The following is a 14,057-nucleotide window of genomic DNA, read 5'->3' on the forward strand; positions in this document are numbered from 1 at the left end:
TCGGAATAGTTACACGTAAGCTGCGCTACACTTGCTTTTTGTTTTCTCCTCACCCTGAGTATTTACCAAGTTCTGAACTTGAAGGATACTGAAGCGAGATATTTATGCTAATGAAATAGCTCACTGATTATGCTGCCACAGGTTTTAGCTATTATTTGCACAAATATACCGTACTCTGATGACTAGGAAGCTTTGTCACCTGCCTTCGGGAATAAATAAGTAAAAAAAAAAAAAGTTATTTAAAGTTGAAGTCATTGATGCATAAGCATGGTTGCCATAGCAGATCAATAAAGTGATCTGTTCAGGTCATTGGATATCCGTCACCAACGCGCACGTAACTGCACAGGCTCCGTTGTTCGCTGGCAGCTGCTAAGCAGAACAGCACCTTTCCCCCTGTGCTGATTAGCAGATGCCCATTCTCGGCTCTCACCCCTAATTGTAGCAACAGTGCTGCAATTTTCTTCTGACATATTTTTCCTAAACAGGTCATTATACGTGACTGAGCATCTCACACACACTGGCAGGTCTTAATGCAATTGGTAGGAAAAATTCCTGAACAGTGAAGTGTTTCTCGCTTCAAAACTAGTGCCTTTAAAAGTGAAGCAAACTTACGAACTAGTGGAGTGGAAACATGGCCAATCTGAGAAAGTCACACGGCAGTGACTCAGGATGGATATTAACCTCTTCTGGTTTTCTCTCTTCTTTCCCATCCCAGGCCCTGATCTCTCTCTGCTACGTCTCTTGCTGCTGCAATTAGCAGTGATAGATTCTGTCGTGAGTAACTTGCAGAAAGAGCTTCTCATGGAGAAAAGGCTGAAGGACTAAGGCCTTTGTGGATGGGTGTATGGCAGCTAGCTTGTGTGTATCAGCAATGTGAGCCTGCTTCAGAGGTAGACTAAATACTGGGGTGTGATACAGCAAGCTAAATGCAGCATGTTGGATGAAAATTTAGGTGGGGGGTCTTATTATGTGTCACAGGTCTACAGAATGCAGCATTATGCTCAGTCTGCGTTCTGTGTCAAGTCGCTGATGCTAATTCAAGCATTTCCTGTAAAACCAAGAGTCTAATTCAGATTTTTGGCCAAAAATGGGCCAAACTGCCTTGCTTTAGACTTCTCTCTCGTCCCCCCCCCCCCCCCGTTTTTTTTTTAATAGAGCAGTACACAGCATTTTAGCTTCCCTGATTGAGAGAAAAACAATACCTGTGACAGTATTCGATTGCTTCTAACAATCCCGTAGACCGTAGGTTGGCTGGATGTTTCTGCTGGTGTTGGGTCCAGGCTGTGGGCTGCACCTGCGAGTGGTGGCAGCGGCTGGTGCAAGGTGCCAGGGGTGGCTGGTGCTTGGCCACTGGGCTGTGCTGCCCTTTGGCTTGCAGCTGAGGAGTGCTCTGCTTTCCTGATTATTTTGTTATTTATATTACAATAAATGCACGTGAAAGAGAAATGTTTTGCTGTGACTGTTCTTACTCACTGGTTCTTCCTAGCAGCTAGTGTGAAGTTTACAGTAAATCTAGGAAATACTAATTTCCATCGGCATGCCAGGGGGCATAAGACCAGGAATCACTTGAAGCAATTCCTTTTGGTACAAACAAATGCAGGAATGGCAATATCTCACTCTTAGTTAAGTTCTGACGTGTTTGAGTTTGGCACATGAGGGAGGGCGGATCAGACTCGGAGCTTTGCTTTCTGCATCCCTCTGTGGGAAGTGTTCTGTGGCTGAGCTGGCATGGGCTGGGAGGGAAGCATGGCAAATGGTTCAAATGAAATGCGTTTTTTTTTTTTTTTTTTTTTTCCTTTTTCAAGCATCTGCCGCAGTACATAAGACCACACTGTGATGAAACACATCAGGCAGCTGTGGTAAAAGATGCTGCTTTAGTCCTTTTTCTGTTGGAGGAGTGGCAAGAGTAAAATTCCGATGTGAATCTTTCTCAAGGACATAAGGGATTAATATGTTTTAAAATAGACACCATTAACTTAGAAATAGATTTTCCAGGTTTGAGTGTGATGAATATTGCAGTGGAAAGTTTGCAAATAATGTTTTTCTTTTCCAGCTTGTTTCTGAATTTTGAGATAACCTGTTTACAAGATAGTTACATTTTGCGGAGTCTGGAGAGATGCTGTGGTCTTATGTGCTCAAGTAGCCACGCGTGGTTCCATTTTGCAGGGTTATTTTAAGTTCCGGTGGTTGCATGGCATCACAAACGTCTTTGCTGGTTGCAGGAGGCAACCTGGAGGTGGGCAGCAAGCCCCCAGGCTGGCAGCAGCTGCCCCGGGTAGGACACTGCCTTCAGCAGGGGCAGCTGGAGCTGGAGCCACCTCCTGTTTCTAACATCTTCAGGGGACAAGTATCTTTGTAATTTGTCCCTTTCTTTTTCTGAGTCTTCAGCCGCGAGGCAGGGTTTGGTTTGGTTTTAAATTGAGTAGATTGTGTTCTGCCAGCTTGCTTAGTAACTCGGATACTTGCTGCTGGGGGCCCAGTGCAAAGCCAGGCAGAAGGACAGGCTGCCAGCTCTGGACGTGTAGCGCAGCAGCTCTGCATGCGCAGCGCTCCTTCCCTCTGACGGCCGTGATGGAGGCGCTGCTGAAGGAGTGGAGTGAGCGTGGCACGTTCTAACCCCTGTACACCTGATTATTTATTTATGCATTCCGATCCATAATAGCATAATAACACACTTGAAACAATGCGATAATTATTTCACTTCTTGGGTGGTTAAAATTAACTGTGCTCATTGCTTATTTATTCAGTAAAAAGACACAAGATGTTTAGTAATTGCCCAGAAATTCATTATCTGGATAATGTTCTGTTTCTAAATGTGTATTGCATGACCATTAATCTGTGCCAACAGCAAGCACACAGCAATATCTGATGTAATTAGTTTTTCCTATACATGGCAGAGAGAACATCTGGGCTAATTGTGTGTTGTTGACAAAAGTTGCTGTTCTGATGGGGGTCCCTGTTTGTTTGCACATATAATGCGTGTGTGTGCACATGCTCATGATTTCGGATTATCCTCAAGCAAGCTGATAGCTCCTCCTGATGAGATGCTCTTGTTGGCTTGTTACTGGGGTCACGCTCACGGTGTCTGTGGGCAGCTTTAGTAAGTATTAGGAGAAATAATATATTCTCCTTTTAAACAGAAGACAAACGAACCTGTAATACTGTTTCTTCTCCTTTGTTTTACCAGCCTCCACTGGTCCAAGCGATTTTCAGTGGTGATCCAGAAGAGATTCGGATGTTGATCTACAAGACTGAGGATGTCAACGCCTTGGTATGTAACTTGGCATATGTTTGTGCCTGGGCTATGCAAGCACCATGCCTGTAAACTTCTGCAATGATCTTATTAATCATGTCCTTAGCAATTAGCACATAACAGAACAGAAAATATTTGGAAGTTGGAGATTCAGGGCTTGAATGTAATCCTAATTATTAGTCTGAAATATAATTATCTCCAGCAGGTGATTTTAATTTTTCTAAATGTATGGTAATTATTCCAAATGTGCAGGTTACTCAGGGACATTGTTTTCCTGTGTACTGAGAAAATGAATGAGAACAGCTGAAAGCTGCATATTTTTACTCTCTGTAGAGTTTCCTTTTTTGAAGAGCCTTTACAGATCAGGAGCTTTTATTCAGCATCTGACTGTGTTTGAAATAAAGTTTCACTATAGGTCTCAGCAGTCAGAGTAAGGAAGCAGCATTTTGGCCATGATTTGCCCACAGAGGAATTGTCATTCTTCAAATTGGCTTGTTCTAAACAGAATGATGGTAAGCAGCTGCAAACATGTAGTAGCTAATTGTTTTAACAGTGAAAAAACTCTCCACTTGAACTTGGTCTTTTTGCAGATTTTTTTTTTCCTTTTTTTTTTTTTTTTTTTTTTTTTTTTTTTTTTTTTTTTTTTTCTTTGATTTTAGCTTAAATCTGTACTGTTGGAAATGAACCCTGTTAGTCTTGACTGCAGTCTATGGCTTTTGGAACTGGTGAGAATATCAAGCAGAACCAGAATGGTGGTTTCCAGGTGCTTCCTGGAGTTTTGAATCAACCTTCCTTTTCTTCAAGTCTTTCTCTGCCATAAAGCTGTTGTTTTATTCATAGCTAATTCCAGCAGTTTAGCCTCGTGTAGCCTTCGCACTGCAGCTTGTGCAGGCAGTGGGGTCCAGACATCTGGTTCAGAGAACAGAAGTGAGCCCACTCAGGTCTCTCTCAAGTGGAAGGAATGATTTGCTGCTGGTTTTCATGGGGAATGTGTTCAGAGAAAGAAGACCTTGACTCTTTCCCTGTGATTCGTTGCCTGGTTGTTTTCTTGAAATAACCTCTCAAAACTGCTTGCTTAAAGCATCACCTATCTTGAGTTTCCCCTGTATTTGTTTTCCCTGATGGTCTTAGAAATACTATAAAATAAAAGTATAATAAAAAAAAAATCTCGATGAACATGATAGTCCTACTTTTTCCTCTGTGTTTTGTGTTAGTTTTTCAAAATACCATTTCCTGTACAAGGCTGTTGTAGGCTTCTTAAATGTTTTTCTATCCTTTGGCTGCAAGTGTGCTAGTGATCGTTGCTAGGGAGATGCTCTCATCTGTCAGGGTGCAATGTTAAACGAGGAATATGTATTTTATAGCTGAGTAGCATAGTATGGAATAGAAAAAATAACTGAACTTGAACAGTTTTGCTCAGAATCATGTTTAAGTTAATAAAAGTCCACCCAAGAATGCTTCGGCTGAACAGCTATTTTGTCAGAAGCAAGAAAGCAAACTGTTCTTTGGAGTAATTAGAAAAATACTGGGCAACACAAATTCTGAAGGTCTTTAATAGCGATTGCAGAAAAGTGTTAAATGCTTAAACTGTCATTAAAGAAAGATCAAATGATAGCTTGTTCCTTCCTCCTGTGCTGTCAGCTGGAAATTTGCACTGCCTGCTTACATTTCTGTTTTCAGGGTGTTTTTAATTACTTCCATGTTAGTGTTTCTCTAATGCTTGGGTGTTCATGTGAGAGGAAACTCTGACACTGTTTGGCAGTGATTAGTCCTTTGCTGATCGTTTTGGTTAGCCATGTTGGTATTGAAATAGTTCAAATGCAAGTAGGAGAGGGAAATAAAACAGACTTCCTTTTTTTTTTTTTTTTTTTTGCAGCAAGCTTTGGGGTTTTTTGAACTTTTATAGATGGTATTTTGGAATCTACCGTGAGAGAGGTAGCAGGCAGGCAGAAGTAAAAGCCCATGGAGAAACTGTGGAACATTGGGGAGATAAGCACATCTGTCCTAAGAAACAATGAACCTCAGAGGAAAGAGTTTAGAAATCAGGGGTTTAGAAGGTTACTTTATTTTTTATTTTTATTTTTTATTTTTTTTGTCTGGTCAAATAAATAAAATCTTTCCAAGTCCGGAAGCATATGTTTATGAAAATGGCTGCTTTCTGGATGCTGCTATAATTGTGACTTCGGTTTTGCCACAAAGTGCAAGTCGCAACTGTTTGGCTCAGAAGCCGGTTTCAGTTCATTTTACCGCCGCAGCAGTCGCTGTGATCTCCCCGGTTCCCAGCTCTGCCCGGGGGAACGCAATACTCCTTGTGCAGAGTGACGGTGTGGGCAGCGTTACGCTTGGCTGGCGGTGAGCGACCCCCTGCCACTGAGGACTGGCTCCAGGGAAAAACCCCTGGGCTGCCCATGGGTAGTGTTCAGCAGCCTGCCTTCCCAAGGCACAAGGGACCTGGGCTGGAACTGCCAGATTAGTTTCAGGTAGACGTTTAGAGAAATCAGGGAGATTGGGCTGGGGGGGGGAGGGGGGGGTGGGGAGGGAATTTCGGGGGTGCTTTTTTTCACTGTGGGAGGAGGGTGAGGGAATGATGCAGAACCTGGAGTTCATCTAGGGATTATTCTGCATTCACTGGTAAGATTGATAGTGCCTGTAGCTGTGCAGCACCCTTTAAGTGCAGAGTTCTGATTTCCTACTAAACTTTTCCCTTTCTGTAAGATATTAATTTTCATCTCAATCTATCAGTTTCCCTTCAAAAACAAAGTCAAACAAAAAAGGCAAAAAATCTTCCCTGTGTTTTTACCCATATCTGATGAGATGTTTGCAAGCCAAACCAGACACTTCTTTCTCTCTGTTTTTCCTCTTTATCACCTAATCCTGTTTTTCCTCTTGGATAAAACCCTAAAAACCAAAGTTTATGCACAATTTTGGTTTCCCCAGAATGATTTTTGTTGCATTCATATTTCTAGGAAAGTAAATAATACCTCCCTGCCCCCACGCTGAGGCTGTTGCAGGCAACATCTACTTTCCCTTTGTTTAATTGCTTCTGTTTCTGGTCATGGGCATGGGTGCTGATACTGCCTCCTGGGCTTGCTCCATGCTCGGTGCCCTGCCAGCTGGAGAAGCTGCTTGTCCATGTCAAGAGCTTCTCAGACAAAAGCTCCCTCACCCGCTTGGGTCAAAATGAGATAGGTTAGGAGGATGTAACGGATTAGCTGAATTTGGCTCGTTTTCATTTGTCAGAGCTGCAGAGCCAGCAGATGCAGGCGGGCTACAGTGACTGTTGCTGGGCCAGGCTGGAGCCATGTGGAGGTGTAAAGGTGCTTGGCATTGCCTGCCCGCTGCCAGCTGCAGAGCAGGTCTGCAGGGGGGCACCGGCAGAGGCTACAGGGCCTTACACACAGGGGCAGGCATTTAGAGGGAGCTTTGTTTCTGATAAGGAAGGCAAGAAAGAGGCCCTTATGAAGACGTCTGGATGATTGCAGTTTATCACTTCTTTTTCTCATCCTACTTTTGCAATTTTGCTAAGCATGAGTTTTGGGATGGTGCGAGTGCTTGAGGGTACAAGTGTGCACGTTTTAGATTCTGAGCCTGAAAGGCCTTGCGTGCTTCGGATAGCTGATGTGAAAAACAGCTTGTCGGTTGGTTTGGAGTGACATGCCTGACTTGGGACAAAGGGAGAAAGCCATGTGGTATTTCAGTCATCTTGGGAACCAGATGCTCAACGCTGCTCGTGTCCAAGGAATGCTGATTTTCTTTTTGGCACTATGGAGTCTCACAGGAGATAAAGCTATTTTGGAAGTAAGTGATGATCTTCTAGAAGTGCTTCTGCCATGTTAGAAAGTCTTCTGAAGCAATGAATGTATTCCAGAACTTTGGAAAGCCTCTGCGTTGACACAGTGTGACAGTTCGGTACAAGCTAAGGGCTGTGTTTGCAGTGGGTATGTAGCCTCTGTCAGCATTGTTCAGTGTGCTCTTAAATTCGGTGGGAAACCATGGAGAATTTTCTTGTTTTCTACAGAAGGAAATTTTGAACAACTTTCAGGAATTTAAGGACATTGAATACTGAATCTGTATTGACATTTGTGATGCAAGAGAATCAGCATGATTTTTATTTACAATAAATACTTTTCTTTAAGAAAATATAGATAGAATTTGTGGTATTGTACAAAATAACATTAGACCTGTGAAGAAGACTCTGCTGGATTTTGATCCATTACCTGAGATACAGGCTGTGCTGAGGAGAAACTGTTGGCCTGTTTCTTAACGTGCCCAAACGTTTCGTGTATGCTGGTATGATTCATGTGAGCCACTGTTCTGCTAATCTTCATGTGTGCTGGGGCTCTGATCCAATAAAGCACTTAAGGAGTTGCCTAACATTGAGCCTTATCAGTGTCACTGTGATTGCTTCAACAGTTGAAGCATGTGTTGAGTGTTTTACTTGTTGAGGCCTTCTGTCCTTGATTGCCTATTTGTTAAATTCGTAATTTCCTTTATTTGTAGTTTAAAAAATAAAGAAGTGCAAATAATGTTAACATGCAGCATCATCTTCTCTGTGAACTAGTGAAGCCCATAATACAGTTTTGGGAAGAGAGTATGTATCTCAACTTGGAATAATTTATTTTAGCTATTGTTTAGCTTATCTACTGTCTCTTACTGACCTTTTGTTCCCTTAAGAACTGCACTTGAAGCAGGTCTGATTATTTGTCTTAGTGCTATTTGTAACCCTGTTATCATTCTTTCCTTGCCTTATAATGGATTGTCAGCTTTGTGGGGTACTGGCAGACCTCTCCTTGAAACATCAAACTTCCTTTTTATTCTCTTCTCTGTCAGTCTTTACATCAGTATTAGCTACTTACTTTTGGTGCTGCTTTTACTGCTGTCACGTCAGAATGGCAGCTGTAGTTGGACGTCCCATAGCGCCTGGAGCAGATGCAACGCCGGTGAGCTCTTTAGATCTTGCTGAAGTGGTTGGTAGCTCTCAGGATGCCAGGAGCGAGGTTTGATGGACAGGCAGGTGCCCTGGTCCCTCTGTGTTTCTCTCAGCCTTGTGCAGATCATAAACAGGAACTCAAGAGTTTTCCTCCGCTGAGTTGCTCAAGGCTCAGCTGCAGGCGTCATGTTGGCACTTCTCCCTGCCAAAGTCCAGAAAATGCTGCCTGGGGGGCCTTCATGTTTGTTGCTCATTTTATCCACACCATGCATTTTTTTCTTTTTTTTTTTGTTTTCTGATAGTTCACATGAGGATGAATTCTGCTTTGTGCCTGGCTCTGATAAGTGGAGAAATTTTAGCTTTATGCCGAAAACTTGGAGAAATTAAGCTTAAATGCAATCGCATGATGAAAACCTCTCTTTGAAGACTTGATTCTCATTTTCTTTGACATAATTTTGCACTGATTTTAAAAAGTGAAAGCTGAGATTATTTACGGATAGATACTACTTTGGTAGTGGCAACATTCATTCTTTTGTTGTTTTTTGCAGGTCTTTCAGACCCATTAGTATCCCCCTAAGTTTACATTGCTACATCAAAGCATTTCCGTTTCATGTCCTTTCCTCTCTGGTTTATCAAATATCTGTTAGATTTACAATTTAGTACAAAATATTGCTTATTATCAATAAAGCACTGAATAGCCTAGCTTCTCTGATATAGAAAATGGTTGTTCTTGTATTGTTAAAATTCAACTTCAAACCGTTCAGCTCTGTTGCAAACCTTGGCTGTGTTGCAAGAAGCTGCTGTAAAATTTATCACTGACAGGTCCAATAGCTATTACAAAGGCTACACTGTACTAAGAAAGATCTGTGCATTAAAATGAACAAGCTAAAAATAAATAAAACCAATTCTACACTTGTACAAGTGTTCGGTCAGTCTTGGTGTGTTTTGTGTAGTGGCTAGCCTTAGGATAGGTGAGAAGCAGCAGTGTGTAGGAAAGTTATGTCGTAGTGTGTACTCACGCAGCCCCTAAGAGCTAGTCCTTGGTGGATTACAGCGCAGCAGAGGTCAGCGAGCAAGCAGCGTACAGACAGATTGGTTAAGGTTATGGCAAGGTTCTTGTTGTCATAACTCGGTGTCCTGGTTTCAGTTAGGACAGTTATTTTTTCCTCCTAGTAGCTGGTAGGGTGCTATGTTTTGGATTAGGATGAGAAGAGTGCTGATAACATGCTGATGTTTTAATTGCTGCAGAGCAGTGCTTACACTATGCCAAGGACTTTTCAGCTCCTCGCTCTGTCCTGCCAGCGGGCAGGCTGGGGGTGCAGCAAAAGCTGGGAGGGGACAGACCCAGCACAGCTGACCCAAACTGGCCAAAGGGGTATTCCATACCATCTGACGGCATGCTAAACAATATATAGGGGTGGCTAGCCGGGGTGGGGGGGCCGGCTGCTCAGGGTTGGGCTGGGCATCGGTCAGCGGGTGGTGAGCAATTGCATTGTGCATCACTTGTTTGTACATATTATTATTATTATCATTATTATTTCCTATCTTAATAAACTGTCTTTATCTCAACTCACAGGCTTCACTTTCCCGTTTCTCTCCCCTATCCCAGAGAGGGAGGGGGGAGGGTGAGCGAACGGCTGTGTGGTGTTTAGCTGCCAGCCAGGTTAAACCACAACACTCGGACATACAAGAAAATCCTATTTGTTACTTCAGTTTCTGGGAGGTCACTCCTTGGATGTGGAGCTCTTTTGCGAGTTTGGTCCTGTAGAGCACCCACTGCTCCTGATTGTGAAAGAGAAAAGAGAAAGTTGCTTCATATTGTTTTAATTTACCTGCCATATGGGGAGGTGAAGTTCTGAGAGAGATCTTTTCCCTGACCTGTGACAACCAGGACGTCCACGTAATTGGTCTTCAGTGTGGCAGGTGCATGCCTAACATGTAAGATCAGAATGCAGCAGCATTTGAGGACTATGTACATCATGTGTGTTTGGAAGAAAAAAAAACAAACAAAAGAAGACACCAAACATACAAATACAAGAAGCAAACATAGTAATAAACAACAATGGCTCTGTGCCTTGCACTGGATGGAAAACAATTTTCAGCATTCACATGACAAATGATTCTGCCACACTGATTTGTTCACATTTATAGCACACTTTGAAGATAGTCCAAAACAGCTTGCGGCTGATGACCTCTTGGGCATGTTAAAAGTGATATTTTACTTGACAGGCTTAGAGATGTTTCAGGGAGAAAGTGTAAAACCAGTAGGATTTTTCTGCTGGTATCACTCGCAGTTGTTGAATTTGTTACCAGTTTACAGTATCGGATTATGGTAGGTTGTAATTTAATAAGTTTGATTGATGAGTCTCTTAGAACTTTATGTATTGGTGGTTAAGAAACATGGCTATAGTGTGATGCATGGTATTAGCCGTGCTTGTGATTTGTTTCCCATATTGTCATGTTTAGCAGTTTTTTTTTAAAATCCCTATGTTCTGGAGTCATCTGAATAAACCAATAAAAGAAAGTTTTTTGTTGTTGTTGTTTATAAACACTGTATTTATATCGTGTGAAATTAGGAAAGTCCATCCTGAAAATGTGATTCCCTAAGCCTGAAAATGACAGAAATCAAATAAGAAATATCTGTGTTTCAGAAACTGTATGCGTGATAAGGTATAGTTCTTAGAAGTGTAAAGATGCAGACCTGGCTGTTAATCTTTACTTTACTTGTGTGTAAAGGTTGATCTATGTGTACAAGTCCATTTTGGGCTGTTCTAACCAACCAGACTAAGTGATGTGCAATAACCTTTCTGAAGTATGTTACTGCAATTTTTAGTGGCAAATCTTTCCAAAAGAGACACAAGGGTTATGTTTTTCCTTGGGTACAGATGTGTTCTGGCTTTGCAGGAGGAGCACTGTGATGTGGTAGAGATTTGATTTAGATTAGATTTGATTTTATCTACCTGTAGGAAGGATATCAGAGTAAAGATTTCTCTGCAAGGTCTGGTGGAACCCAGTGATAAGTAAGTTGAGGATTACTGGGAGAAAGTGTATTATCCAGACCTTGAATTTTGTTCTTTCGCTAGTTGAGACCATATTTCTAATGGTAAAAAGAAATACCAGAAAACAAGCAAACAAAAAAACACTGCGTAAAAATGCATTACTCATTAATACTAATGCTTAATACTAATGCTTGCAATTATCAGCCATGTTTTCTAACTGGACCATCTGTGGTTTTGCAGGATGCTGAGAAGCGAACTCCTCTTCATGTTGCATCATTCCTTGGGGATGCAGACATCATTGAGCTTCTCATTTTGTCGGGTAAGTTAGCATCCCTTACTGTCATTACTGGGTAAATTAGCTAATTTTAATGTGACAAGAAATAGCCAATAAAGCATGTGGGAGTGAGCTTTGTGTAGTACATACTGCTGAGTTTCATAGAGATGGTTGCAGTTGTTTACAAACTTACAAAATGTATTTAAATGTGGTGGTACAACTATAAAAGGTATTGTGACTAAGTGAAATTAACAAGCAAAGCAACTAGTTTTTAAAAACTCTGAAAGCATTCAAACTGATAATTTTTGTGGATTCAGAAACATGCTGAAGGATGTGTTTGAAATGCGGGCTCAAGTCCTGGAGCACAAGCCAAGAATTCTTGTCAGGCAAAAATGATTATAGAATAATAGTAGAAAGTTATGAATGAGTTTGAATAAATAGTAAGTGGTATTTACATTAGAAACATGCTTCTAAAAGTCAGGAAGTTGATTTGGAGAATAGAAACTCTGCAGCAGGATATATCAACATCAGTTATCTTTTCCAACAGATTGATACTAACAGATAGGTTTTTGAAAGGCATGAATTTTTCGTGTGTAGTCACTGAAGAAAAGAGAAACTTGTCAAAAAAAAAAAAAAGTTTCTCTAAACAATAATATGTTCTTAGGATAGACCGGTATGTGTGTATACATCTGTGTATATATCTATATATATGCACAGTATATTTTATATTTGTACATTGTCTTACGATACTTTGCTTGAAAACAAAGTATATTAAACATTACCTGTAACTGATTAGGTCCTCCCTTAAACAGCATCCCCTTGTTAGGGGATTGCCAAAGAACGCATCTTGTATGTTGTCATCTAATGTTTTAGAATGACAAATCATGAACAAAAGTAATCTATTCATATCTCTGTGCATGGAGTCTGATAGACGTTTGGCTATAGGTGCTCAAAATACCTCTTTCTTACTTATTTTCTTCCTTATTGTGGCATAAAGACTGAAGTACAGTCTTAACAATGCGCTAAAAGTCAAGAACGCCGCTATTTAAATCTCATGCTGACGCTGCTAATTTAATTTGCTCTAGATTTTTTTTCCCAGCTTGTTATAGGAATGTAATGCTAACCTACCTTTCCAGAAGCACTGTGAAAAATCATCTTAAATATTTCCAAACACTTTGAGTAACACACGTGTGCGTGCACACACACACAAAAAAAGTCAAAGTATAAAGGAGATTTCTCTCGTTTTCTCTCAAGAAGTACTTTTAATTTATGGTAAACTCCTGTACTTGCTTGCAGATTTCAAAGGTGATGTTTTCCTAAACTGGAGAACTGTAAGGATGAAGCTTATGTTGGTTTAAGAGTGTTGGATTGAAAATAACCTTATGGTACAAATGTCTAACTCCTTGCAAGCAACCTTACTATATGATTCTTGCTGTGTGATGCTGTAATTTGTGGTTTTACAAATTATTAGACTGCTTCTTCAAATGACTTGCATATTCTTTTTAGAAAGTTATTTAAGAAATACCAATCCTGTGATTTTTAGATACCACCTAATTTCCTTGAATCCGAGAGTAGTTCTGGTTGGAAGGGATTTCTGAAGGTTACTTGATATAGTTTGTAAAGTGAGGTTTGTAGCCCAGGACAAATAGTTCTGTGGTCCACGAACTTGAAGAAAACAAGCTTTCTGCAGATTTGTACCCTACATTTTCTGTTGTCCAGAAGGGTAAAAATGTCAACTGAAGCTTTTCCCGTGGTTGAGATATTCAAAACCTTTGACTTTCCTAGGTGCTCTGGTGTCTAGCATGGGTTGCAGTACTGATTCAGTCTTTTCTCTAAAGTGCTTATGGTACATACAGTATATTAACACTAGCTATATGTATGTCCAAGGGCCTAAGACCAAAAAGACCAAGCTTTTCTGCTCGGCAGTAACATCATAGACAACGCAGCTGTATATGTGGCAGTGCCTTGTGCCTGCAGTCCCACGTCATCTGCAGGCTCTGCTGCTTCCTGGTCTTCAGCTCTGTTGCTCACCTCACCTCCTCTCTCTGCCTGTATTGCTTTTCTTTTGTATAGACCTTCTTGTCTCCTTGTTGAAAAATGTGATGGTGCTTAAAAGTGAATGATGGAGGAACAGATATTCTAATGGGTGCATGCAGACAGTACAAATATGTTCTTCTGGATTACCAGCCTAACCTCAGCTGGAGAAGACAGAAGGAAAAAAAAAAATCAGTTTACTATACCCATGTGCTTTCCCTTTACGTTTCTTTGGACTGTTTTGAGTGTTCTAATTGTTTAATGAGTATAGCTAGTTTGACATCCATCGTGTATCAGATCCTTCTGCTCTAACCCCGATGGCAGCAAAATGATTTAGATGGACATTCTTCTGCTGATGGGTTGTGCTTAGATGTTTTTTCAATGTGTTCGATGCACACAGGCTTTTATTCACTAGGAGATAAGAGTTAATAAACTTCATCTGTGTATGTGTTCTTGCAGTGTATGTTTTTTGTAACATACTGTTATTCCGTTGCTGTCTGTCTTTTTTTCAAGTTTTTCAAGTAGCAGCACAGGCAATAATAGCCACCTAAAGAGAAAAGTGAAGCA

At 41.0% G+C, this 14,057-nt stretch overlaps 1 protein-coding gene across 12 annotated transcripts in view; it reads left to right on the forward strand.

Annotated features, from left to right (window-relative positions):
• Positions 1–14,057, forward strand: part of ANKRD44 (ankyrin repeat domain 44) — a 148,571-nt gene that overhangs the window by 67,173 nt on the left and 67,341 nt on the right. For all 12 annotated transcript variants that reach the window (XM_035332248.1, XM_035332243.1, XM_035332245.1 and 9 more), the window contains exons 2-3: positions 3,188–3,271; positions 11,423–11,501. In XM_035332248.1, coding sequence (XP_035188139.1) covers positions 3,188–3,271; positions 11,423–11,501 — 163 coding nt within the window. The remainder of the gene's footprint in view (positions 1–3,187; positions 3,272–11,422; positions 11,502–14,057) is intronic.

This window comes from Oxyura jamaicensis, chromosome 7, assembly GCF_011077185.1.
Source record: "Oxyura jamaicensis isolate SHBP4307 breed ruddy duck chromosome 7, BPBGC_Ojam_1.0, whole genome shotgun sequence".
NCBI lineage: Eukaryota > Metazoa > Chordata > Aves > Anseriformes > Anatidae > Oxyura > Oxyura jamaicensis.